Consider the following 26,788-nt stretch of genomic DNA (forward strand, 5'->3'; position numbering starts at 1 on the left):
TGTACCACACACAATTTGTCCCTTTATACAGACATCCCATTTAATTCTCACAATTATTCTAAGAAGCTGGTATTCTTTTCTCAAATTTATTGATGAGACATCTGGAGTTCAGAGAGGGTAGGTAACTTGCTCAAGGACTCACAGCAGAAACCAGCAGAGCTGGGATATGATCTCAGGCCTGTGTGTGTCTCAAAAGGTCTTGCTCTTGCCAGGGCTGCTCTAACCCCTGTCATGGGAACTAGAAGCAGCAGGAAATGAGTGAATGAAAGCGTGAGCGAGAGAGAGAAAGTGTGTATTCAGTATACACACAAGCATGGCTGCATGAGCGAGGGAGGTGAGGGGTGGCAGAAAGGGGACATGGGTAATTTTTCCAAATGTCCAAAGAGTTGCTAAGAAATAAAGCCTGCTCTAAAAAGGGGGAAATGATACGAAGTATAAAAGTTCAAGCCACTGCCTGAGGTGAGCAACAAGTCTCTGGTTCTGAACTGTAGAAGCTGTTCGTAAGGTGAGAATGAGACCCAAGGGAGCTGCCCAAGTGGGCCACAACCCCAGGTGCACCACTCACACTGTAGTCTAAGTAACAGGGGTCCCCAGGATGACAACTAGGTTTATAAGCCTGAGCAGATCCAAATGAACTGCAAAGAATAGAGAGGTGGCTTTTTGCTCCCTTTAATCTCTCTGTAGCGTAGGCTTTCTTATCCCCATTTTTTAGAGGGCAACACGGAAGCTCAGAAGCCAAGGATTTGTCAGGCCAACAGCAGAGTTAGTGACCACATCACATTCACGCCCAGGTCTGAGTCAAGAATGCCAACCCCGTCCAGGCACCTGGGGGGGCTCCTAGGGCAGCATTAGCAACGGGAGGGGGCAGGTGGGCCCTGGGTGGCTCCACGGGCTCTTTACCTCACACTTCTCCACGACCGGCTGCTGCCCACACTCGGAGCTATTGCCCGCCACGATGCCAGCACGCAGGTTCTCGCTGTCCCCGGTCCCCTCCTCCATGGAGTAGGTCTTGGAGTGGTTGCCACGGCGATGGGCGGGGGCCCGGCCCTGGGCCAGGCTGAGCTGCCTGCGGAGGGCCCGGTTCTCCTCCTCCACCTCTCGCACTCGCACCTCCAGGCTCTCCCGCTCCCGCTGGCCGGAGGCCGAGTACCGGGGGCTGTGCGGCTGGGACTCCAGTGGCGACAGAGACACGGGCTTCCCATCTGCAGGTGCGGAAAGACCAGGGAAGAGTTAACTTGGAATGAAACACACCCCAGCCCCTCCACGTACCCCAGACGTTCATTACTACAGAGCGAAGCTCCTTTCACAATCCCATTTACAAGGGAAAACAGATGGAAAGTGGGTTACAAATAAATGCATCCAGACTGAGCTGGGAACAAAGTTGAGAACAGAATGACTTATTGCAGTGATAAAAACTAACATGCTGTTTAGAGAAGACAATCATAATATAATTTTTCCTAATTAAATGCACTGTCTTCTTTCCCCCTACTTGGCGTGTTACTAGCTAGACATTCTTGTTATCAGTAAAGCATTGTGACTATGAAGGAAGAGGGAGGTTGGGAGGGAGAAAGAAGGTGGAAGAAGGGGGGAGGGGTAGGAGAACATGGAAGTGGGCAAGAAAGGAAGAGGGGAGGGAGGGAAAATGACAAAATATCCATAATGATTATGTTTATTTAGTTTTTCCTACATGAACTCCTATTCAACCTTCAAAACCCTCTTTCAGAAGCATCACCTCCCAGGGGAAGCTTTCAAATTGCAGGCAAAATATCCCTCAGCACATCCCAAAAGTATTTTCTACATAAGCACTACAAAAAAAAAAAAAGTACCTGTTATGCTGCGTTTGGTATATTATCTTATCAAAGATTGTCTATGAAGATTAGGAGCTCAGGAAGGACAAAGACCGGGTCTTACTTATCTTTGCGGTAACATTATCATAATATCCAATAAGTGCTGGAAGGGTGGATGCATGCGTCCATGCCAGGACTAAAATAATTAAGGGCAACAAGGGAGAAGAAAGTAGGAATGTAATCAATCTCCAGGTTTTCCCAGAAAAGCAGTTACCATTAACTGAGTGCCAGCAACACTCCACTTAAGGATCCTACACAAGACGGGAAGGGGGCTTTCAGAGTCACACAGCGGGAGAGCAGTGATGTCAGAGTGCGGGCCGGGGCTTCCTTACGCCCGAGCCCCTCCGCTTTCCGCTTTAGTGCAGCTTCAGGGTAGACAGAGGCCCCGACTTAAAAAGAATTATCCTGTCAAACCTCATCTCCCAAGGATGCTTAGCACTCCGCCCCGCGTACAGCAGGCTCAATGCAAGCTTACCATCGAGGAGCCCCAGCCACACAGCAGAAGGTGTCACTCCTCTGCTCCCAGGCCCCAGAAACCCCGGGATCCAGCTCGCCCGCTGCTGCCTCAGGGACCACTGAGCAAAAGTCCCATCTCCAGCAAATTACCCTCTCTCGGCCGCCTGCCAGAAAAACACTCCTTTCTTCCTACTTCGAGCTTTTCTTCTTCCTGCCCAGACCCCACTGAGCTTCCAAACCGTCCCAGAGAGCGTGCGACTCAGAAAACTCGAGGATCAAAGGCTGTGGTGAGCGACACCCCGCAGCTCCACCTGTGCGGCGTGCCCACAGCCTCTGCCCGGGCTGTTTTATGTGCTCCGGGCCTTCACAAACACGGCTCCTTTTCCCTCTTAATCACCTCGGGGTTAGGCTCCGGATCTCCTGGCCCTCTCCCATCAATGCAGCAAACAGGACTCGCTGAGTGACAGTGCCCGGGACTACAAATCAAAGGCCGGGGTGAGTGCGTGGGGACGTGGAGCCCCAGGTCGGTTAGGGTTGCGTTGTCGCTGAGCCGGCCAATTATAAGCTGTGACCCAGGCTTTTGAAGCCGGTCTCCCTGTTTGGTCAAACCAAATTAGTTCCACCGAGAATGAGAAAGAGGAGGCAGCTAATGGCAACTGTGTTTTCTCAGCTGGCATCAACCCTGGAGCAGGGCGGGAGAGAGGAGCACCCAGCTTGGCACTGGGCAGGGCAGAGCCGTGCTTTGCGTCGCGCCTGCGGCAAGTCTGCGCCGTGCCGGGCAGATCACACTGAGGATGTCGCAGGTTATCACAGCACACGCAGGTGGCAACTGGCATCCCCACTGCAGATGAGGAAACTGAGACCCTAAAAGCTCACTCCGTGTTCCCGCCAGGATGCAGCGAGATGAGAGTCAAAGTGAGTGACAGGAACAGGTGCTCTGGGACACGGGGTCTCGGGGAACATTTGGGCGGGAATCCAAGAAACTCTAGAAGCCCACAAACGAGCAGCAAACGGGAGCTGCAAGTGTGTTCTCTGCAGGGGTTACTTACGTGCTCCGGGTTTCAGTAGGCCCATCTGTGAAATGGGAGCAGAAAGGCTCACCTTACAAGGGTGACGGAAGGCTTAAGATACCAAAATGCAAGCACCGAGCACTGTCACCGGGAGTCGCTCGGCACAGAGTTGTTCCGCCAACTGCTTCCCAGTGAGGGCCGGTGATGTTACAGGTGAGACGAGTTGATAACAGTGAAGGCTGTACCCTTTCTGAACACGGGGCTGTTCTGAATGGTCCATGGGGCCAAGCAGTGAACAAAGCATGGCTTACTCTGACACGTGGCATTGCTGAGCCTTCCTGCTCTCAGCCTGGGGTAGGTCAAAGTCCACCCAGGGCCATACAGACAATCAGGCAGGTTCCCCACGGGGGCCTCATCACTGCCCTGCTCCCTGCAGAAAGCCCCACGTTTGGCACATTTTAATTCTTTGACTATGTGCTTACAAATAAAGGATAATTATGCAACCCCTCAGCAACCACAATTCCAGGGATACTGCAGGGGAAATGCTAGCAACATCCTGGGCCCATTTCTATGGACCCTTCTTAGACCCCCGAATGGCTCCAACCAAACTTAGCTCTCAAAGACTTCCAGGTGTTTTCTGCACTTTAAAACTCTGTAGATTCATCATCGATGAAGACACACAGAGTTAAAAATGCCAGGCCTCAAAGAGGGGAAGCACATGGGAAAAGGCAGCCCTCAGGCCGTGCCCAGTGCCCAGGGCATACGCAGCGCCCCATCAACGGCGGAATCGTGATTTCTGAGTTGTGTGTTTGTTCTACAGGTACATTATCTTGAGCCAGTTTCTGCCTCTGAAAGGGGGTGTGGTGGAGCCGCGCTGCAGACCCTCTGGGCTCTAAGGTCCATACTCACTGTAGGGATGGACCCCGCATCTCTAACCGGGCTGATCAATACTACACTGAGTGGCCAGGCCAGGAGTTCATCCAAGTGGGGCCTGCTGCTCTGCCGTGTTCATAGCTCGTTCTACGTTTATGCATCCCGACTCTTGCTTTTGTTCCTGGACTACTCATCTCTTTGGCTCCTGACCTCGTTGCGGCAGCTTCTCCTTAATCCTCTGGGGTGGGTAGGTGGGAGGGTTAGGACAGCGAAAGGCCGGCCCCTTGAGGTGGTCTGTCCTTCTCTGTGGTGTGTTAAGGGCTCTGGTCTCTCCTGGAACAGTCCCCTGCTTTGTGCACAGGCCGTCATTATAAAGCCCATCACATGGCACCTGGGCCTCTGAAAGTACCTGTGCCTACAGCAGTATTTCTCAGTCAGTGGAGAAGAAAGGGCTCCCCCCCCCCCAATCCATCCTAAATAAAGATCTGGTCCTAATACACAAGCCTAGTACCCAGCTGCCCCACACGCAATTTATCACTAAATTCAACAAATGTGTCTATACCTTCTCATCAAGACAAGTCTACTGATCACATGTGCGATGCATGTCCAGCTGCTCTAGAAGTTTCTAAATGTGTCCTTTCAACTCCCATACTCACCTTGTTGCAGACCAGTGACAGTCTGGGAACTGTGATGGTTCATTTTACGTGTCAACCTGACTGAGCCGTGGGGTGTCCAGAAATGTGTCAAACATTATTCTGGGTGTTTTTGGATGAGATTAACATTTGAATCTGGAGTCTGAGTCAAGTAGATTGCCCTTCCTAATGCAGGTGGGCCTCATCCAATCAGTTGAAGGCCTGAACAGAACAAAAGGCTGAGCCTGCCCTAAGCAAGAGAGAACTGCTCCTGCCTCACAGCCTTCAAACGGGGACATTTTTTTTCCTGCCTTCGGACTTGAACTGAAACACTGACTCCTCCCGGGTCTGGAGCTTGCTGGCCTTCAGCCTAGAACCACCCTCTCAGCTCCTGTGGCTCTCCAGCTTGCCGACTTACCCTGCAGATCTTGCGACTTGACCATCTCCTTAACCAAGTGAGCCAGTTACTTATAATGAATCTCTCTATACACTTGTACACCCACATCCCACTGGTCTGTTTCTCTGGAGAACTCTGACTAATACAGGGACAAACACAGTCTGTAGATCGTATTTTGAGTGCCACTGCCCAATATCTGGTCTCTTCACCCCCAGGGACCAGCATACTTATTAAAGCATTTGAATAGGAAATGAAGAAAAAGACTAGCATCTAGAACTGAACAAAAAGGGCATGAAAAAAATAGGCCCAGCAAATCTTAAACTAAAATGACCTCATTATAATATTAAATGCCAGGGGAAGAGGGACAGATAAGCAAGAGAAGGAAACACAACAAACTGAGTCCTAAGACTGTGAGATCTGGAACAAGAAAGGGCTGAGTCTAAATTACGGTTCTGCCACTTATTAATAAATAAACTTAGGCCAAGCACTTAACTTCTCTGTGACTCAGTGTCCTCACATGTAAACTGGGGAACAGCGTTGGGTGGGCACACACGCGTCAGGCCTAACCAGACTGGGTACTCTTATTTCCTACACACTCCCGACCCCCCCAGTCTGGAGCAGGACACGTTACGACGACGGCAAAGAGGATCCCTCACTTCGGAGCCCCTTTCACCTTTGCTCCTCTCTGACCTTTCCTCCGGGTTTCTATTTTTGAGACATGAGCAGTCTGTTTGCACAGGCAGGCAGTGCCTCTCCAGCACATGCCTACACGTGCTGATCTGCGGTTCAGCCTACTTCGAGTTTAAAATGAGTTTAAAACGAGACCTTATTCAAAGCCTTAGTTCACAACAGCCTCCTCCTCTAAAACTTCTCAACAAACATAAATTTATCACGAGATACGAATCTCTGAATCCACTCGAGGTGAATGCTCTGAATTAAGAATCAAAACATCTAAGATTCGGAACAGAAAGGTAAATTGAAAATCAACCTCCTTGCAGTGTGACAGAGATTAGGGGCGTGCCGTCCAAACGTCCTAAGTGAGAACTGAGTCGGTCTGGGCGCAGGGAGTATCGCTGGCCCTCTCCGAGTGCTGCGGGTGAGCACCGTGGGGTGTCCACCCTTTGCAAAGAGACAGAACTGTGGGCTCACCAACAGGGCAGGGCCAGGACCTGGGTGGGCCTCCAGCCTGGGGCCACCCATGTAGGGGGCTCATACCAGCCTCTTCCAGTGGTGACAGAGCCTAGGCCTAGACAGGTCTCTCTGGCCAAGGACACCAAGACCCTGCACTCATGCCCAGATGTCGGGAGGGCGTTCCCTGCATCATTCTACCCATGATAAAGATGCTGCATTTCTTAACCTATATATGGCAAAATCCCCCTACTTACACCAGGGCCTGCCAATTCTTCCTTTCTGATGTTTGAAGCACTTGCTTGGCTCACTCTATTTCAAACATTCTGTCCCAAATCAAGTCTTATCCTAAAACAGGGGTTATCAAATGTTTTCTGTAAACACCCAGAGAGCAAATATGTTTCACTCTGCAGGCCACGCGGTCTTGGATGCTAGTACTCGACGCTGCCACAGAAAATACATAACGCACGGGCATGGCTGTGTGCCCATAAAACTTTATTGATAAAAACAAGTGCGGGGCCAAACTTGGCCTGCAGGCCCTACCTAGTTTGTGGACCCTCGTCCTAGAATATCGGCCTTGCTTAGTCTCCCTACCTCGAGTCTCACCCTGCCCTGCCAGCCTGAACCATAGGTGCGCCACTGATGACCCTCTCGATGACAATCCTATCCCCACCACATTTTGCAGTCTAACAATGTAGAGAAGCAACTCCATCTACTTCAAGGTCATCTACCAAAATGAACGAACACTTGGTGAGTGCCTATTGAGTACCTGGAGGCTGGGTAGCATCTCATTTCAGTTTATACAACACTTCAGTGAAGGAAATGTTCTCACTATCCCTATGTGACAGATAAAATAAGAAAGACACATGACTTAACACATTCAGTGTCATCCCAGCACCAAACGGCAGAGGGAGAGTCTTGAACCCAGGTTCACTGGCTCCAGATAAATTGTTCTTTCTGCCTCAGACCAGAATGTCTCCCATTCATCTCACTCCAAATAAGCTCAGCCTGATTTGCTGTTGTTGCTACTGCTTCCTCCCTGGCCCCTTAGGCCAGTGGTGCTCAATCTTGGCTACCAGTACCATCCCTTGGGAGACTTTTTAAAAATACTGATGTGAGCCCGGCCGGGTGTGGCTCAGCAGTTGAGCGTCGACTAGGATCCAGGCGATCGGGGTTTGATTCCCGGTCAGGGCACATGCCCGGGTTGCGGGCTGCAGCCGATCAATGACTCTCATCATTGATGTTTCTATCTCTCTATCCCTCTCCTTTCCTCTCTCTGAAATCAATAAAGATATATTTAAAAAAATTAAAAAATAAAAAAAATAATAAAATAAAAATACTGATGTGCACAGGCCCCATCCCAGATTGATTAGCTCAGAATCTCTGGGGTGGGGATCCAGTCATCAGCATTTTCAGAAGCATCCACCCTCATGAACTCTCATGTGTAGTCAAGGTTGAGAAACATTAGCTCAGGAATTTCCCTCAATCTCCTGGCTGAGACATCATGCACCCCCGTTTGCAGGCACATCTGGTGGCTCCTTAAGGCAAATTTCAGGAACTGGCTGAAATGCAAAGGACGTCTCAGCATTGCCACAATGAATTCCAGTTCCAGTACTGTCACATCCCGGGCCCCAGCTTCCTATCCCAGGAAGAGCTCAGGGCCCCCCTGATTTTCTAGAACCCAGGCTGTCCATATTCTAGCTCCTACAAGCTTGGGGCTATTTTGATCATGTTAATCCCTCTCCTCCCAGGCGCAGAGCTCTTTTCAAAGCAGAGCCCATGACTTTAGCTGCCAGACCCTCCAGCTTCCCTGGTTCCAGGCTCCTTTCTCTTGACCAATAATAAGTCACTTCGATCCAATGATTTCTTTAATTCCTCACCTTCCACGTTAGGCTGTGTTCATCAAGTAAGTCTTCTGCAATACTTTTTAAAAACAAAGCCCTTCTTTTAATTAACATAAAAGCACGCTCCTTTGATGCAATCTGAAATTGCAAAATAAACACTGCTGCCAAAATCATTTTAGAAAAACTTAGCAAACTCAGTTTGATCTTAAAAGTCTCATATTTAATTTCCCCCCCCCCCACATTTTGATCACTGGATGTCCACATCACAAGCTGACCTGTCACCACTTCTGAGCAGTTTACAGGTCAGGGTAAGACACAGGTCCAGGCAGAGCCACTTTCCTACGTTCCAGAATCACGAAACCAGATTTGCTGGGGAGGCGACAGTGATGCCATACAATGGCTGCTCGCTTGTTATGGGATAAACAGAGACTATTTCCTCCCAAAATTCCCCAAAGCGATTTTCTGGAAGTTATCTTTGGCATCGGAAGCAACCCTGAGTTCCAGCAAAGGCCTTGGAGATCTTCTGGGAAAGACTGAACAACAGTTAAGACGAGAGTCCTCACAAGCTTCAAGAAAGAATCGGCAGCCGCAAGGCCTGGGAGAGAAGCCGAGATTTGTTCCCTTGTAACAGGCTAAATGCAATTTGACATTTTTTCCTCCGTGAAATTGTTTTCCAGAACCTTGTCTTAAAGAGCTTCATTAAGTCAAGAAAATGAAGACATTTTTAGCACCAATCTGCTGTATCCGTAGCTGGGTTTTGGCTATAAGCGCTGAAATGTACCCTAATGAGCAATGATGTCAGTGTTTTGCCCCTTGAGACTTGAGAGCCAATTATTTCAAAGCTTCAAATTATTGTTATTATTATTTTTTTGGCCAAATACCCTAAGTCTGAGAGTTGGAGGCAGTTGGTCTTTGAACTACTGTTCTCACAATTACAGTAAAGGAGTCTTTCTGCTTCTAAACCTGGCCAGTCCTATTTCTGTTTGATATCCGAGTCTAAGCATGGACAGAAGGACTTTGGTTAGTACCATTCAAACCATCACCAGGATAATGTATACAGCAGTCTATTTTTAATATAATTGATGAACTCGACAGTGGGGCCAAATTCTTATCTTAGGTCACCTGCCATTTAATATACGGTATTGGTGCGTAACAATACAGTGCATCCCAGAGAATGTGAGTAGATGCTCCCTCCAAATCTGGAGCAAACCAGTGTGTGAGAGCAAATAAACCCACAACCCAATCATGTTTGGTCACCCCCGCCCCCATTTAGCACACTGACTTCAATCACTTTTTGCACAGCCACCCAGCTCTAGTGTCTTGAGAGAGCGTCTCCCGGGCACAGCGTCTCGCCCCGTGTTTCATACACACGCAACAGGCGGCCCCAATACCCTTCATTGGCAGCGTCGTCAGAACTAAAAGCAAAACAAGAGCAGTGATTTTATTCTTTGCAAAGCGCGAACGGGCACGCTCACCCGGGGCCTCGCCATGGCCCCTGACTGTAGCATCAGGCTCTGGAATATTCGAGAACTTCTTCTAAACAGTCTCTTTGGCAGCACTCAAGATGAAAGATTTCATAAGGATGTTTCCACTGATCAGTTTCCTTAATGTCAGCAATAAGTGTGTTATTTTATATGAAATATTCATAGCCCTTATAAAAATCCCACTAATATGTTCCAAGAGTGGCAAATCATACGTGCTGGGGAGAATCATATTTTGCAGTAAAATTTTTTAATAAGGTCTGATTTTTTTTTTTTTATAACTAAAATCTTACTCAAATCAAGAGAGCCAGATGGGATGATTCCTCAGGAAGGTTTTAAGGTTTTCTTTTACATTCACCACACAGAGAATGTGGAAAACTTCCCTCTTCTAAATATGGGAATCAAAACACAACAACTGTCATTCTTGGTGACCACAATTCATTTACCAAAAAGGATTCTGGTGATTGTTTTCTAGTGGGGAGTGCTGACAATAACCTGGGTCAGCTTGCAGAGACAGGGAAGACGTCCATGGCTGGGAATGGCACTTCCGAGGCTCCGGACGAATCCCCACAGCCTGGCCCACCCATTCCTGTCCCCTTACTCTCCCCAGGTGTGTCTAGGTCCTCTGACTTCAGGGGTGGAATAGCAGAATGAAACTGAGACCCCGGGGCAAGGGTAAAGGCCTCATAAAAGGGTCCGAAAGAGTGAACGCCTTACACCACGAGCGCGCCTTTCACTGGGCTGCGTGAACCCGGCCCGCGGGTTTGCTCTCCCGGGGAGGGAGGGGGCCCACGGGTTTGCTCTCCCGGGGAGGGAGGGCTCCCGAATAGCACGCTCAGCTCCCCCCCATGCTCTTCTCTGTTGGGGACAGGACTCTCCGGGCCGCCCTGGGACTGTCGGAGGGAAGCTGACTGCAACACATGCCTAGAGGCCCGGAGAGTTCCTCACGCTGCACGCCAGTCAGTGCCTGCGGTCAGTCTGCTTATCCGCCAGCGCACCCGAAATTCTGCGCCTGCAAATCCGAGCAAAAGTCTCGGGTGCTGCGCGAAGTGAGGATCAGCAGAGAGAACCAACCCCTTGCTCCCACGTCTGGGGACCAAGGCGGTCTAGGGTCAGCGGAGCTGACTTGATTTGCACCACACTTGCTGGGCCCTCGGACATGCCTCATTTTACACTACAGTCAACTGGCCCTGCGAGAGCCACTGCCCTCACCCAAACCTCCCACGCCTCGCCTGGCCTTCTAGGGATATATGTCCCTTCAGCAGGGACCGGGCCCTGGCCGGCGGGGTTCAGGACCCAGGCAGATCTGATGAGCTGCGGAAGGAAGGAGCTGGGAGGGGACAGCGGGAAGCGTTGGTCGCCCAGGACTCGCAGGGCGGCTTCCTTGCACTGGCTCAAGTCAGCCGCGGCGACGGAGCCGACCCGAAGCACGCGTGGCTGCTACGAAGACTATTCTCACACACTTCAGAAGAAGAGGCAGTGGGTATTTTTGTCAATGTGGCTGATTCCTTCAATAGCATCCCTTCCCTGCAAACTGCCAAGTCGCCTAAATCAATGCTCTCATCTCAGCCCAACTGTAAATTGGAAACAAGAGGGAACGGGCCGGAGCCTGTCTGAACGCCCGCTGCCTGTAAACGCCTCCCCGCCCCCTCTCCTCTTACCCCTCTTCGCAGCCTCCAACCCCTTTTATCACTTTGACTGACTTGAATTATATTCCAATTCCCATCAGTATCTATATTGAAACAAAGAAAAAACAAAACAAAACAAAAGAAAAACCCTTATCATTCCTCTTTCCACCCTTTCCTGGCAAATCCAAAGGATTCCTTAGGGGGACATCAGAAATAAAGACTGAAGTTTTATCAGGAGAGATTTGGGGAGGGAGGGAGGGGAGGAGAGGAAGATGTTATCCAGAACTCAGCTTGACGGAAATAGCGCTTTATCGGGATGGGCACTTGGCAAAGATAAGACGTTACCGAGAGCAAGAGAGATGTTTGGGTAAAATATTGTGCTAATACCTATTAAGCAAAACCTAGTGTCTCTGCTTTTGACAGATGGTTATTTTCTTCCACATCCTACTCCTGGGATGATGGCAATTTTTTATAAGGTGCTTCCAACAGTATCATAAAAGCAAGAAGAATACAATTCAGGACCTTTAACGGTCTGACTCCATTGAGGCAGAGCCAGGATTTTTTCTGGGTGAGTAGAGAGGAAGTTGTGAGGTGTAGGGATCACAGACAAACGCAGAGGGTGCAAGAGATGCCTTGATAGGGGGGCGCCCAGAACCAGATCCTTATTCCTGGCCCCAAAGAGAAGAGCCCCTCACAGGACAGAGGCCCCCCTGAGACTCTGCTCATGGGACTGGCCTCAGAGGCTGTCAGGAGGGGGGCGATGAAGCTGCTCTCCCAAGAAGCCAGCCTGGTTTGAGCCCTGCCGGACTTTCTGGGATTGCTGTTGAAATCTCCTGCACCTCCCAACTCCATCTTCTGGTCCCAGAGGGTACCCCGGAGAGCCAGTGATCCTGGCCGACCCGTATTTCCTGACACGTGACAAGCCCTATGCTGAGTTCCTGGGTGGCATGGCTGGCCACTAGAATACGCATTAAGTATCTATGCCGTTTCTTTTGCAGGTGCTGTCACCTGGTGAATTACCATCTACTCTTTACTGTCTCCCCGGAAAATCCCTTCTAGGAACCCTCCTCTATTCTGCTCAGGGTGAGCTGGCCACCCTAGTCCTCTCACTGTCACCAGCTCCCCGGCAGCTTCCTACAACATGGGTTTAAGGCAGTAGTAGCTGTTTGTGCACCCTGCTGTGAATATTGGCTCTACCTGCAAAGCACATCCCCAAAACAAACTCTTTCCACCCCTGCTCCAGCCCCAGGTCCCTCCATTTCTCAGCAGGACTCATGCAACAACCACCTAACTGGACACCCTCCTTCAGACAGTGGACATGCCACTCAGTGGCCAGATGGCATTTCAAAACGGCTATCAGTGTTCTGCTCAAACTGCCTTTCACGGGGCTACCCATCAAGCTTCAAACAGAACCCAAGTACCTTACCTTGGCTTGCAAGGCCCCACAAAACCTTGACCCCAGTGATCTTTCTGACATTAACTCGCTCTTCCAGTCTCTCTACGTTGGACACACTGGCCTTGCAGATGATCCTCGAATGAGCCAAGACCTCTCCCCACCTTGGGGCCTCTGCACTTGCTGTTGGCTTCCACCCTCTTAATGAGGGAATCTGCCTAATTACCACCCCTCAGAGAAGAACCTGTAACCCAGCCCGAACAGCCCCATCCCTGCCCCCTCCAGCCCAGTCCTTCTTGCCCCTTCCCCGGGTTGTCCTTTCCCCCTGCACGGGTCACAGCGCTCCACCCCCCACCCACCCCGTTCTTGCTTGCCTGTCTCCACCCCTACAACCCAAGTTCAATAATGGGACAGTCTTTTGAGGCTCTGTCTCACCCACCATTGTATCTCTAGGCCTAGAACCAAGCACATAGTAGGCACTCAATTCATGCCTAAATCAGTGAATACGAGCAATTACTGGAATAGTTCACTGACAGGAACTGGGTCTCCAATGAGGACCATAGCTGTAGCTCCCTTACTGACCCCCAGCTTTAGCTGAGTCTCACACATGATCATATTTAAGTCCCCATATTCTGAGGTGGGTATTGTCCCCATCTTAACAAAGCAGCAGCAGAGGCTCATTGAGCTTAAGTAACCTGCCAAGAAGTAAAAAGAACAGGTGAAATGGAACCCTCTTCCCCTCCTCCAAAAAACCCCATCAGTTTTCATTCTGCCTTCTGCCTCTAAACAGCTCTTTCCCGAAAATAAAGGTTGCATTCCCCTGTGACAAGCAGGAGACACACAAGAGAGGCAAGACAGTTTCAACAAGCATCTTTCAGAAAGTAAGGAATTTTGTGCAGAGAGGTGAACACTATGAGAATCTAAATAACACCATTTCCGACAGCCCGCCGGACTCTTCCAAGGCCCAGCCAGAACACGAGAAGCTGACCCAGATACATCATGAGACCTCCCAGAGGGCTGGTGCGCACACAGGAGGGAGAACGGAGGGGCAGAAAGGGGGAAGGCCCATCTCCAGCTTGACGTCCTGGCTGTCCTGCCTTAGAGTCATCAGCATCCTCGCGAAAGGACGCTGCCAGCTGCCTGAGCAGGTGAACTGCTGCAGGGAGTACGCGGGGCTGGGGCTGTCCCGCTACGGAAAATACAGGTGGATCTAGTCTGCCTTCTGCAGCCCACAGGCCAGGAAGGAGGTGAGGGCCCGGGGCAGACGTAGGCACGGTGCTAACAGGGGCCAGGAAGGCTCGGCTGCCACAGGGCGGCCCCAGAGAAGTGGAGAAGTGAAAGCTGGGGGGAGTCAGAGACCACCGTCTGCAATCACAGGCATTCAGAGGTTGGTGGGAAGCTGCAGTATCTAGCGGGGGGCCTAGAAATGGTTAATTCGGTTTCTCTCCTGATGAGTCCCTTCAGCTGCTCATCAATAGAATCTCCAGCTGATAATTATTAAGTGAAAGTTGGGCTGGCATTTGCATATGTAAAGCACATTTCCCTCTCCAGCCAGGATGGGCGATGGGCGGGGGAAGGCACTTCCTGATGGAGCAGCTCTGGGAGGCTGGGGTGGGTGCGGCCGGCCCGCTTAGCATGTGCGTCTCCACACTCATCAAGCCCGACATTCAGCAGAAATAAACCACATCCCAAAATACGCCAGTTGTCAACATCCAGAGCTCAAACAGAAGGCTGCTCTCTCCAGATCTGAGGAGGAGGCCTTCTACCCCAATACCTGTCCACAGGGAAAGTGGTTCGCCAGCAGGGCGCAGGCACACACACCTGGGTGGTTGTACTGGGTGATGGACGGGTTATTAGTTTCTCAAAAAAAAAAACAAAAAAAAAAGGCTTCTGTGCTCCTCACATATTCCTGACACTTTTCGATCTCTGCTCTTGTCGATGAAGCCCCAGCCCTGAAGAAGCCAGAAGAAAACGCTCAGAGCATCCAATTCCAAGTACCTGATGGCTTATCTCTGTTGTGACATTCATCTTGGCTTGGGAGGAAGAAAGGAGTTTCCTAGCATGTCTCTCCTCTCACAGGAAAGGATGCCACACGGAGAAGAGTCACCCCTCCCAGGAGCAGAGTGAGGAAGGACGGTCCTTGGGGTGGCTGAAAAATCGAGGACTTCAAAATACCAGTGTCCTCTGTAGACCCCAGGACCTGACTGTAATAAGGAGGCTGCCAGGGCTGTCTAAATGTATAGGCTGTCTGAAATCATTCCCATGACATTCTACAGACAGCAGCAGCCAACAGGATAAAAACCAATATAAATGATTAACTTTGGGTCTCTTCATTTTCGCTGATGTCTGTGATCCTCTTGGGGCCTCAGTGCCCTCATCTGTAAAATCAGAGCAAGGATTCCGCCAGGCTCCTCTTACACAGCACCGTCAGGGTCTGGGGTACTAGGGAGACTTGCTTTGATTTATAACGGATAAATAAATCTGCATTCATTTGACAATCGGCTAAGGCCTTTCCTGTAAGAATGTGCCCACTGTGAAAACCTATAATGCTTTTCTTGCTTCAACCACAAAGAAATCACCAAACACTTTCAGCTTTGATGTCTTTCAAATGTAGGGGAAACTTAAAAGACATTTATGAAGTAATCAGAATACAGAATCTCTTTCATATTTTTATCTTTTACCCATTTTTTTAAGTGTCTTGCTTACACTGAACTTGGCAGCTGTCTTTATGGCAACGGGCTTTTTAGGTCATTGTTCCAAAATATATAACATAGGTTTTTTTGTGTGTGTGTGTTTTTTTTCTTCATAAAAATGCTTCTTCCTGTACTCATATTCCACTGCTTTCTGTAATAATTAAACTATTTAATTATGTGATGACGATATACCATTAACAGGTTTGGAAATATACTAAAGTGACTTTTGCTAAGCACACAATTCAACTGGTGGGCTTGACAGGGCCAACAGCCAGGAGACTCCATGTGCAGTGGGAGCTGAACAGAGGAAGGAAGGGAGGATGGGAGGGTGGGAGAGAGGGAGGGAGGGAGGGAGGGAGGAAGGGAGGGAGGGAGGGAGGAAGGAAGCTTGGTTAGTGGATGTGTTCTCACAAGAATCTTCCACTGAGCGCTTACCTCCTGGTGGAACTGCTGGGAAAAATAAGAGAGATCATGCATGGGAGGCAGCTCTTCCCATGTTAGGGGTGAGATAAGGGCTTGGCAAAAATTCTTATTATTTATCTTATTACATGGGTCAAGCCTTTCTCCTGTAAGCCACGGATACCGGCTCTAAAATGACCTCCCATGAGGTCATTTCATTCTGGCAAGAATAATACTCCTTTACTCTGCTAGATCCCTAGGGGATCAGCCTGGAGCATCAGTGGATGTGCCACCACTGAGCTTCCACGTGAGCCGACGCAGGTGGAGAAGGGACTGTCACTGTGCCCACTCCATGCGAGGCAAGTGAGACCCGGAGACCACAGGCACCTGCCTGCCATCTGCAGGAACACGGGGCACAGGGCCAGGAGGACAGATATTCCCTCTCACGAGTTCACATTCCCTGCAGTTGGTCCTGGTGCATATTTGGCTGCTTATCACTTTTATAAGTCTGGAAGCAGGGTAAGCATTCGAGGATGTGTGAGGGTGCAAGGAAACACGCCTTCCCTTGAACTAAAGACAGGCCATGAGAGGGGGGCCTGATGCATCTATGCAGACCCCTGGGCTGACCTTGTCCTTCGACATGGAACATCTCAGAGCCCTCCAGTCCCGAAGCCTCGGGGGCTGTGCTCTAAAGCCTTCGAGGGTCACACGGCTGCAGCAGAAGACAGGCAAGTCTCTGCCTGCAGCCACTGGGCCACTGCAGAGGAGGAGGCAGAGGGGTACCAGCTGGGCCGGCCTTGGGCAAGTCATTTCAAACCGCTGAGCCTCAACTCACAGGGAACATGTTCTGTCTATCTTACAGGGCGACTTTGAAAATGAATTTTTTAAAAAGCCTAAGGGAAAGGCCTAGGTAAGGCAGGGGGCCTTCTAGGCATGGGCCACGATGTTCTTAAGTGAAGGTTCTCAGGACTTCATTGGGATTATAACACTGTTCTTATCTGCCAACGTTCATGCAAGTTATTTAATTCAGTAGTAAAAACTGACGTCTGTGGCAGACTATCATTTTCATAGTACTCAGATAAGGCAGAACTGAAGGAAAACGATGTCCACAGAGCTCTGAAAAGCCACCGGGGTTACTGTATCCTGGGGGGGAAAGGCCCATCCTTCCTCCAGGATGTCACATCCGTTCCAGGGACAGACACTGGGAACGCACGGGACCAGTGTGCAGGCACCTGGACGACCACCATCTGCTTGGCCGAGGCCTGGAGAGGCCTCCCCACTTGCTCGGGCAGTAAGCCCACGTCCTGCTCCCTCTGACAGAAGCCGGGCCGGGTCCCCAAGCCTCCATCACCTCCAGATTGAACGACTGCAGCACAGCTGTATTTCCAGGACGCTGGGAGTCTGAGGCATCAGGCAACTTAAATATATCCCTCCCCAAAGGCGAGAACAAACACATCTGAAGCAAGTTATACCTGCACTTTTTGAACAAAAAAACCTGCATGTGGGTCAATGTCTCACGACATGAATAAATGCAAAAGGACCGGGATGACCTCCGCTGTGATTCCTATTACAATTCATGAGGCTGCGTGCTCAGAACCGGGAGGTCTGCAGCATGCTGCCCGGGGGCCCACGGGGTCGCGGGGAACAAGAGACGAGGCGCGTCCCTAAGGTCAGGCTTTTACAAAAGACGTCCCCATACAAATGGGAAGAGCCCTGCCCTTGTCAACCTTGGAACTGTTATTTTGATTTCCTCTAGTCTACAAGCTCATTCACAACAAGCACCTGTAAGTTAGCTGCTCTCTCATTCCCTCAATTCCCACATTTATAAAGCATGGGCAATGTGACAGTCCCTTTCCCGGAGCAACTTAAAGCCCAGGCGGGAGAAACACAAGGATAAAGTTACAGTGCGAAGGGCCGGAGTAGAGGGTTAAGGACAGTGGCTCGGGAAGCCTGCGGATGCACCTCCCAAGCTCCGTCTGGAAGGTTCTGGGGAAACTTCTAGGGGTCGTCGCATCCCAGCTGAGAGCCGGAGAATCGGCAGCAGAAGCGGGATTGAGAGAAGTGTTCAAGCAGAAGAAACCGGCAGAGGCCAAGGCTCAGAACCACGGTTCCCAAACCGCGTGCCACGGCGCCGCAGGAAACCCACTGGGCACCGCAGGGCATTTTCAAACTTCCAGAGAAGCACAGCAATTCTCAGCAGCTGCCAGGCCCCGCCTGCCCCGCCTGCCCCCGGCAGCTCGGTGTCAACGTGAGACAGTACTACAGTCCACATTTGTTTGCAAAGCTGGGTTTTCAGGATTTGCTAAGATAAAAGGCAATAGACGTATGAAAATCAATGTGCAATGGTGTCCGGTCTGATTCCAAGGTTTGAGAAGCTGTGCCACAGTAAACATGTCCCATAAATAGTAGCTGTGGTTATTTAAAAGTGAAATGAAATTTCCTTTACTTTATGTGGGTTCTTTTTTCAAACAGATACTAAACTGTTAGGATGTAAACATTGTTAGGACATTAATAAAGGGAATAATTAGGTATCTCATTTGGCCTGTGGGCAAGGTGAAAAAAATGACTAAGACACCAAGGGCCCCAAGAAATAAGAAAATGAGGGGATCGTGGTTTAGAGACCGGAGGGCCCAGTGCTCACAGCAGACAGAAAATACGTTCATATAACTAAGGCCCTGAGGGCAAGGTGAGGCCCAGGAGAGAAGCTGCTGGAAGGACAGAGAGGGCAGGCCGCAGAGGGTCTTAGAAGCACACTAAAGAACTTGGCCTTCATTCTGAGGCCAGTGGGAGCCACACAAGTTTTAAATGTCCCTGTTGCACAAAATGCAATACCGCCCGAGTTTTACTGGACTCTCAGAACGGCTGCATTTCCAACCCATTACGTGGCTACCACACGCCGAGTCCACACTGAGGGGGACGGGAGCCAGGCCGGCTCCAGTGAAAGCCCTTCTGAGGTCTCTGCAGAATGGCTCCCTGTTTCGCCTAATCCGTTGGACCAAAGTAAAAGCTCGATGTAAAGTGTAAAACGCTTTCCAAACAAAAGCCATCATCAGCTGGCATTTATACATGTGTTTCACAGTCTAAACTTAGTCCACCTACAATGAACGGAAGTCCTACCTCGACCCCTCACCGGGCAGGCTATTACTGCGTCCCTTCCTCCTTCGGTATTTATCACAAATGCTCCTTTATTCCTCTAATCCCTAAAACAACGCTCGGACACAAAGAGAAAGCTACATGGGAAATCTGACTGTTTAACTTCAAGAGTATCTGATAGGCCCGGCACGTCGAAGCGATCTTTGTTGTCATTTCTCTGAAGATCATCTGAGATTTTTAAGAATGCTGACTTTTTAAGATTCCTTGTCTGCATGTGTGATATATCTAACAATAAAGAAAAATGAAAACATAGCTCCTAGCACATTTTATATACGAAGGGACTGCTCTTTAAAATGTGATGTTTAGGAAAACTCTCATACCAGGCTAAGAAAAGCTTTCATCAATCTAAGGCTAAACTGGCTGCACCTCCCAGCTTCTCAAGCAGTTCCCAAAGTTAGAAAGCGGTGGGGTGCCAGGTAATCAGAGCTGGGCATGCCCACCCTAGGCTTAGAGAGAATGAGGGGGCTGTCGTAAAGGCTGGCCTAGGGTGAGCACAGGGCAGAGGCGCCAGGAGTCCCCCTGGACCTCATGCTTGAAAGTGTCAGGGGACCGGGGACTTGGGCCAGGGCCAAGATCTTCCCAGAAAAACTTTCTAGCTCTGAAAATGGCAGCCAGCACAGCTATCTTATGTTTATTAGCCCTTCCATCTCACTCCCCTGGGGTCCACGAGGAGTGACTCTGTGCCACAGCCACCAGCCTGGCCCACCCCGCCCGTCACTCACTCCTGGCAAAGAGGAGCGAAGATGTCTGACTGGTAAGGACCTGTGCATGCTCAGCCTATCCCCCCTCCCTGGCCTTTCAGGGGCTGTCTCCCTGTGGAGAGAGAGCATGTGCCACAGGCCCCAGGGAGGGGACCTAATGTCTGCTTTGCCACTAAGACTGTCTAATTTGGGTGAGAAAATAAGTCTACCTGGATGAGACACTTTCTCTAAATGGTTTTAACGAAAAAGGAATAGTTTTACCTATTTCTGTCTGCTCCCATGTCTCTCAATCTGTTCTCATCTCAGACATGGAAAAGAGAGGTATTAGTCACTGATCCCGAAAACCTCAGCACTAGAAAGACGCCCGAGACCAAGTCAGGCCGTAGGAAGGTAGACCTGATAGACCACAACTCCCCTGCCTTTCACAAACACCCCCGGAGCACCTGTAATGTGCTGGGGACACCTGGTGAAAGGGGCAGATGAAAGAGTCTCTTCTTGGGTGTTATTTACAGTTCATCAGGAGGACCATCGACTCCCCCCCAGTTAACGATTTAGTTCTAAGTATGATATGGATGAAGTTCTGTGAGAGGTGTAATAAGATTCTCAGCCCTGGTAAATGCCCCCCGCAGCAGGCAGGCCTGAGATCCAGGAGTCACTGTCAACGCCAGGCCCTCTCCCTCCCCCCCAGAAGGCACCGCGGCGAACCCAGCACCAAGGCCTCGCTCCTTCAACTCCCCAACCCCTCTAAGGTCAATCAGATTCTCTCCATCTCACCAGCACGTCCACAGTCCAAGCTCCCAGCTGGCCTCGCCCCCGGAACGCCGCAATAACCTTCCAATCGATCCATATGGATCCACTCTTTTTAAAAACCACCTTTGTGTTAAAATACACATAACGTAAAAATCACCACCTTAACGATTTTTAAGTGCACAGTTTAGGAGCACGAACTGCATTCACACTGTTGCGCTATGATCACATCCATCTGCAGAATTCTTTTCATCTTGCAAGACTGAGTCTCTCCGCCTGTTCAACTCGAACTCCCACTCCCGCCTGCCCTCCAGCCCCTGGCAACCACCACTCTACTTTCCGTCTCTCTGATTGATTTTAACTACTCTAGGAACCTCATATACGTGGAGTCATAAAAACTCTCTTTTTATGACTGGCTTATCTTACTTGGCATAACGTCCTGGACTTGGATCGTTTTGATTTCCATTCGAAGCATGTTTTCTAGCATCTAGCAGGGTCACAAAGAATGTCTGCTTCTTTGTTTCATTTAACAAGTGAACCCAAGAGAAGAACCTGACTTGGGCTGGTTTGGAAAAGGGCATGCCTGAGAAAGTGAGACCTGATCCAAGAATTGACAAATGAGACGGGATTAACCAGGTAAAAGAGGGAGAGGCAGAGATCTGAAACAGGACAGGAAGAAAGCCTCGGGTGAGAAAGGCTGGTATACTTGGGGAACTGGAAATCAACACAACACAAAGGCCAGTGTGGGTGGAGCAGGCGACGAGGGAGGGGCCCCGGCGAGGGGCTGCCTGATGGCCTGGACCAAAAGGCCTTGGCAAACTCATGCTCTCTGACCCCGGGAGGTTCTGGTCTAAAGGTACCTGACTTTTGAGGGACTTGCCAGAATTGTCTCAACTATCCAAGACCACTCCCCAGACCTCACAAGAATTATATGCAGGACGACTAATTTCATATAATTTCTTATATGCATTATCTCAATTAATTCCCCCAACAGCTCCCTGAAGTAGGCATTCTCTCCAACTCAGAAGACAGTAAACTGAAGCGAAAACAAGGCAAGGAACTGGCCCAAGGTCATTCGGCTGGTAAGTGAACGGGCCTGGGCCTTGGACAAAGGTCTGTCTTCAATATCCAGGACATTATCACCGAACCATGGCTCTGTAAAGCCTGGAGGCGTTTTGTTTTGTTTTGTTTCTTAATGCTTATTTTATCTCAACTCTTACTCCAAAAGACGGTTCTACGGTTTTTATGCACTACAGACACCAACAGTATAAGTTGTGGGGTGATATTTTGGTAACAAAGGATATTCTTGCATAAAACGTCAAAAAGTGGCTCCTGCCGATTCGCTGCTCACTCCACTTGCTGAGAGAATCAGGTCACAGCTCTGAGCTTCCCCCAAAGAGGCCAGATTGCGGGGATGAAACCAGGGGAGAAGAGCCAGTCAGTCCCAGGTGGGAGAATCCTCTGGGAAATGTCACTGCCCACACGCAGTTCTTGGCATGTGAGAGAGTGGGTTCGACCTACACGTCGTATGGCTCGATTCAAAGCCCAAAAAAAAAAAAAAAAAATAGCCAACTAAAAATGATTCACAAAGACAGCGAAGGAGAACTGAGGACGGCATAAAATATACTAGGCAAGTAAGTGAAAAGCCAAAATACATATTGAAGATCAATGAAATTTAAAAGCTAAAGCATGCTATATACAACATGAATATTAGAAGGATTTTTTTTTAATTTTTTAAAGATTAGCTTATTGATGTTTAGAGAGAGAGGAAGGGAGAGGGAGAGAGAAACATTGATGTGAGAGCACCAATCGACTGCCTCCTGCACGCCCCCTAGTGGGCACCAAGCCCACAACCCGGACATGTGCCTTGACCGGGAATCGAACCAGCAACCTTTCAGCGCACTGGACAACTCCCAACCAACTGAGCCACACCAGTCAGGGCTAGAAGGATACTTTATGCCCATCAAGACTCTAAGATCCTTGAACAGGGGTTGAAAATATTTCCTATAAAGGTCCGGATACTAAATATTTTCGGCTTCCTGGGCCTCGTGGTCCCTGTTGACACTGCTCAACTGTGCCACTGCAGCTCAAGAGCAGCCACAGACAGCACACAAATAAAATTCTGTCCCAATACGCTTTATTTACAGAGATATGCAGTCAGCCAGAGTTGACCTGCAGGCCGTAATTTGCCAACCCCTGTCCCTGAAGGTCAAAAACAAGTCTTCTCACATCTTCAAGGCCACAGTCAAGAGCTTGGGCATCACACAAGAAGGGTAATTAAAATGTTTCCCAAAGCGCTCTGAGTCTGGTAGGAACTGGAAACCCATCGGAAAGCAAGGCAGCTATGTCTCCATATCTGCCTGTCTCTATCTCCTTCCCTTCTCTCTCTCCCTCCTTCTCTCTCTGTCTCGGGAAGCCTGGGAGCCTCTCATTCCCAGGTGCCTGCCACTCTCTCCCTCTCTCCCAGCTGATGTCCTCTGCTGGCCCCCACACACTCCTCCAGTTGACACACGAAGGAGTCCACGTTCCAGAGTGGTGGCACTGCCCCATGGCTCCGGACCCACAGCTCATCATCGGTGTCTCTCTGCAAATTCCAGGGCCAGGGGGACGGAGCACAGAGCCGTTCACAAGCTCGCACAGGGATGAGCTGGGCGTGGGCCACGTGTGCAGCGATCACCCGCTCAGCCACGGCCTGTGGCACGGGACACGGCGGGGAATGCGGGAGCCCCAGTGAAGCCAGTTCTCTGAGAGACAGGCAAACACTTGAGCGTGTCTAACATCAGAAAGAACAGAAAGGGCGACCGGGCACCACCACCCGAGGAAAAGAGCAGACAGACTGGAGGAGCCCGAAGCCAGGCGGAAATCACTAACACACTGACAAGGACGCTCAATGGGGGGCGGGATCTGGAGGACCTGGAGAGAGCCCAATGAGAGTGGTAAAAATAATCCTACAGATGAGAAACCCGGCATGCGAAACCATAAAAGTACAATGGTGGGGAGGGCTGTTCTTTTATGGAAAGGGAGGCAGTTCAGCAGCTGGGGAAGCGGCTCTTCGCCCCCATCACGGGGAGTGAGAGGCGAAATCGCAGCGGGGCTGCGGCCCACAAACCTGCTGAGCCAACACGGGGAAACTCGGAAGCGTGCCCAGGACATCTGGGGGGAAGAGAAATACCCGAGGCGGAAAAGGGTTCCCCACTTCCCGGAAGATTCCAAGCAGGATGCGTGGCGAGGAGGCCTCATGCTCTCCTTGATGCCTCCGTCCACGCGGCCCCTGGGAAAGGCGCGGGTGAGCCTCTGCGCAAGCTCTGCTTTTAGCAGCGGCGCCAGGACCGGCTCCTTCCCTCTCGTCTGCTTCTCGGAGCTGACCCAGATCTCCCAGCCTCTCTTAATGACACGCCGGGATGGGGGGGAGGGTGCTTATTATGTGACATCCTCCGCAGACCCGAGCCGGGCGCCGCGGAGCTGAACCCTCCATAATTACCGCGGGGAAGAGGCGCGTCTGAGACAGTCTTGCCTGGCGACGGCCACGATACTGTGACGGGAAGAGAGGCGATATCACCATCTAATCCCTTTTCTTCATGTTCTACTAATAAAAGAGTTGACCCCTTGGGAAGCAGTGCCGATGCTTTAGGGCAGTGATTCTTAATAGCAGAATTATCTGGAGAGCTTTGTAAGAGAAAATATATCTGCCAGGCCTTTACCCACAAACCCCATCCAGTCGGGCAGGCATGGGCTGGGACCTGGAGCTCCGCCACCTGCGGAAACTTCCAGATGGCTCTGTCACACAGGCAGCCTTGAGAACCACCGGCTTAGGGCATAAAAACTTAAACAAGGACACAGGCACTCTGGCCAAGGGAACAAAGCAGAGGCGGGAAGGGTCTCCATGCCCAACGCGCTCGTTCCGGAGCTGCTTGTCCAGCCACGGAGAAGGGACTGAGTCACACACCCAAGAGGTGGCTCCGGGGACGGCTGACTGCGGGGCCCGCTAGGGAGGTGGGGAGAGGGGGTTCACTTCTGCATTGGGTGTGAGGAAAATGGGGCCTTATTTGAAAATAGAGGGGTGGCAAATGCAATCAGTTAAGATGAGGTCATACTAGCGTAGAGTGGGACCTTACTCCAGTAGGACTGGTGTCCTTACAAAAAGGGAAGTTTGGAAAGAGACACGTGAAGATGGGAGAACACCACGTGAAGACGGGAGTTACGCTGCCATAAACCAAGGTCCTACCTGGCGAGAGGCTGGGAACAGGTCCTTCCCAGCCCCTTCAGAGGGAGCCTGGCCCCCCCAACGTCTTGATTGTGGACTTCTGGCCTCCAGAAATGTTAAGATGTTAAATTTCTATTGTTTGAGCCGCTCGACTTGCGGTACTTTAAAATGACAGCCCTAGCACAGAAATGCACAGGGACTCCACATTTAGGAAGGTATAGTCCAGTCTAAAGACGTTCACGGTCCCCATGCAGGCCACCCGAAACGATGTGCCACGCAGCCAGTTTCAAACATGGGATTTCCATGGGGTCTCTGAGCATTGAAAAGGGTGCACGTGCTGGAAGCAGGCAGGTAAGTGAGAGGACCACCTCCGGGGGGAATGCATTCAGGTGAATTCAGAGGTACAGGAATGTTTACAACAGAGTCAGCCAGCGGCGACCTGCCGGGAGGTTTCTAACTCCAGAGCCGAGTGGGCGGCCAAAGGTGACCTTCAATAAACAAACGTGCATTGATTGGGCTTTGCAGTAACTACCGCCGAGAGTGGCTCTCGCCCGGCCACGTCCACAATCAAGGCTCCGGGAGGGACGTGAGGGGCCGTCTGAGCAGCTGTGCCAGCCTCCCGGCTCCCAGTGAACAGGCCAGAGGCCTTTGGAAAGGGCAGAGCCCACCCGTGGGCGTGAAAGACGCAGCTTCTTCTCGCAGAGAGAATCCTGCCGCTCAGATGTCTCACTGACACATCACCCAGAAGGCAAGCCATTATTTCAACGCAGACGGCTCCTCAGAATACCCCCTTGTCATCTGCTTTCAAAAGAACTGAAAAGATGATGTTGTTAGAAATGTCATCTGCCTGTTACGCAGCAGCGAATTCAAAGTGCTCTTTGTGTTAAATGGGACTGTCATCGCGCCTGGAATCAGAGCATACATGTTACCGAGACCCTCGGCGATCCCCACCCCGCGATCGGCCGGGGGGGGGGGGGGGGGCTGCGAAGACATGTTCCGATGTCTTCATTCCGCCACTTATTTTTTTCCTTGTTAATTTAAAAATATCACCGTGTTTTAATTGCACTCAACTTAATGTACTCTACCTGCCAGTTCCAACACACTTCATTATTTATACCGCTGGAAAAGCACTTAAAAATCAGATTGCATAATTCGTCCTTGTACATCTTTAAGGTAGATTTATACCCGAAAACTGTCAAGGAGCTGGGGCAGCGCTGCTCCGAATATTCCATTTTAGCGGGCTGTCAGCCCCCAAACGCGCGGAGAGTAACGGGAGGAGGTCATTAGTTATTAGAGTAGGTGGCTATTAAAAGAGGAGCTGAAAAGTCAATTCATATCCGTAGTTGTTCGGAGCAAGGGGTCTTGGGCCAGACTGCCCGGGTTTGAGTCCCAGGTCGGCTGTTTATGTCCTTTGGCACGTGACTTAAGACTTTCTGTGCCTGATCTGCCTCCTCTCTCAGAGCAATAACAATACCCACCCTCCCGGGAGGGTGGTGAACATTAAATCAGATACTATGTCAAAATGGTGCCTGGCATCCAGTAAGCGCAACCGAAGCACTCGCTATAGTAAGTATTTCCTATAGTGTTAACCGTTACCACCATTCGTACAGCAACATTAATTCATTCCCTGTACCTGAGAGTTATCCAAACCCAAGGAGACACCAGCACACCCACCAGTGGTTTGAGTTCACTGGGAGCGGGAGGCCACGCCTGAGCCCAGAGCGACGCCGACGGCAGGAAGCAGAGCCGCAAGTTCAAAGCCAGGCTCCCTGGCTCCAAGCCACCGTGCCAGACGATCAGGGCAATGCCAACGACACATAACCTCCTATGTAACACTTTAAATTTACTTTACCCTCTCACACCGTAAGGCAGGAGCTGCTATCACCGTCATTTTTAGAGAAGCTATCACCGTACCAAAGCCACGCACCTGCTGAGGGCGCAGAAGACGCCTGACCCATCTCCCACGGCTGTCCTGCGGGTGGCGGGGGCCCCTCTCTGCAGCCCCCGCTGAGAAGGAAGCCCGAGCGCGGTCCAGAACCACCCAGGACGGAGGGCTGGCTGCAGGGAAGCCCCCCAGGCTCCAGCACAGCAGTTTTCAACCTTTCTCGGCTCATGGCACACGAGCTAATTACTAAAAACTCTGCGGCGCACCAAACATATATTTTTTGCTGATGTGACCAAAAAATAGGCATAATTTTGATT

General features: G+C 50.5%; 1 protein-coding gene across 3 annotated transcripts in view; it reads right to left on the minus strand.

The window, feature by feature from the left end:
- Positions 1-26,788, minus strand: part of LARGE1 (LARGE xylosyl- and glucuronyltransferase 1) — a 401,317-nt gene that overhangs the window by 213,419 nt on the left and 161,110 nt on the right. For all 3 annotated transcript variants that reach the window (XM_016222951.2, XM_087814883.1, XM_016222941.2), the window contains exon 3: positions 901-1,202. In XM_016222951.2, coding sequence (XP_016078437.1) covers positions 901-1,202 — 302 coding nt within the window. The remainder of the gene's footprint in view (positions 1-900; positions 1,203-26,788) is intronic.

Source organism: Miniopterus natalensis, chromosome 2 (assembly GCF_054644295.1).
Source record: "Miniopterus natalensis isolate mMinNat1 chromosome 2, mMinNat1.hap1, whole genome shotgun sequence".
In the NCBI taxonomy this organism is placed as follows: Eukaryota; Metazoa; Chordata; class Mammalia; order Chiroptera; family Miniopteridae; genus Miniopterus; species Miniopterus natalensis.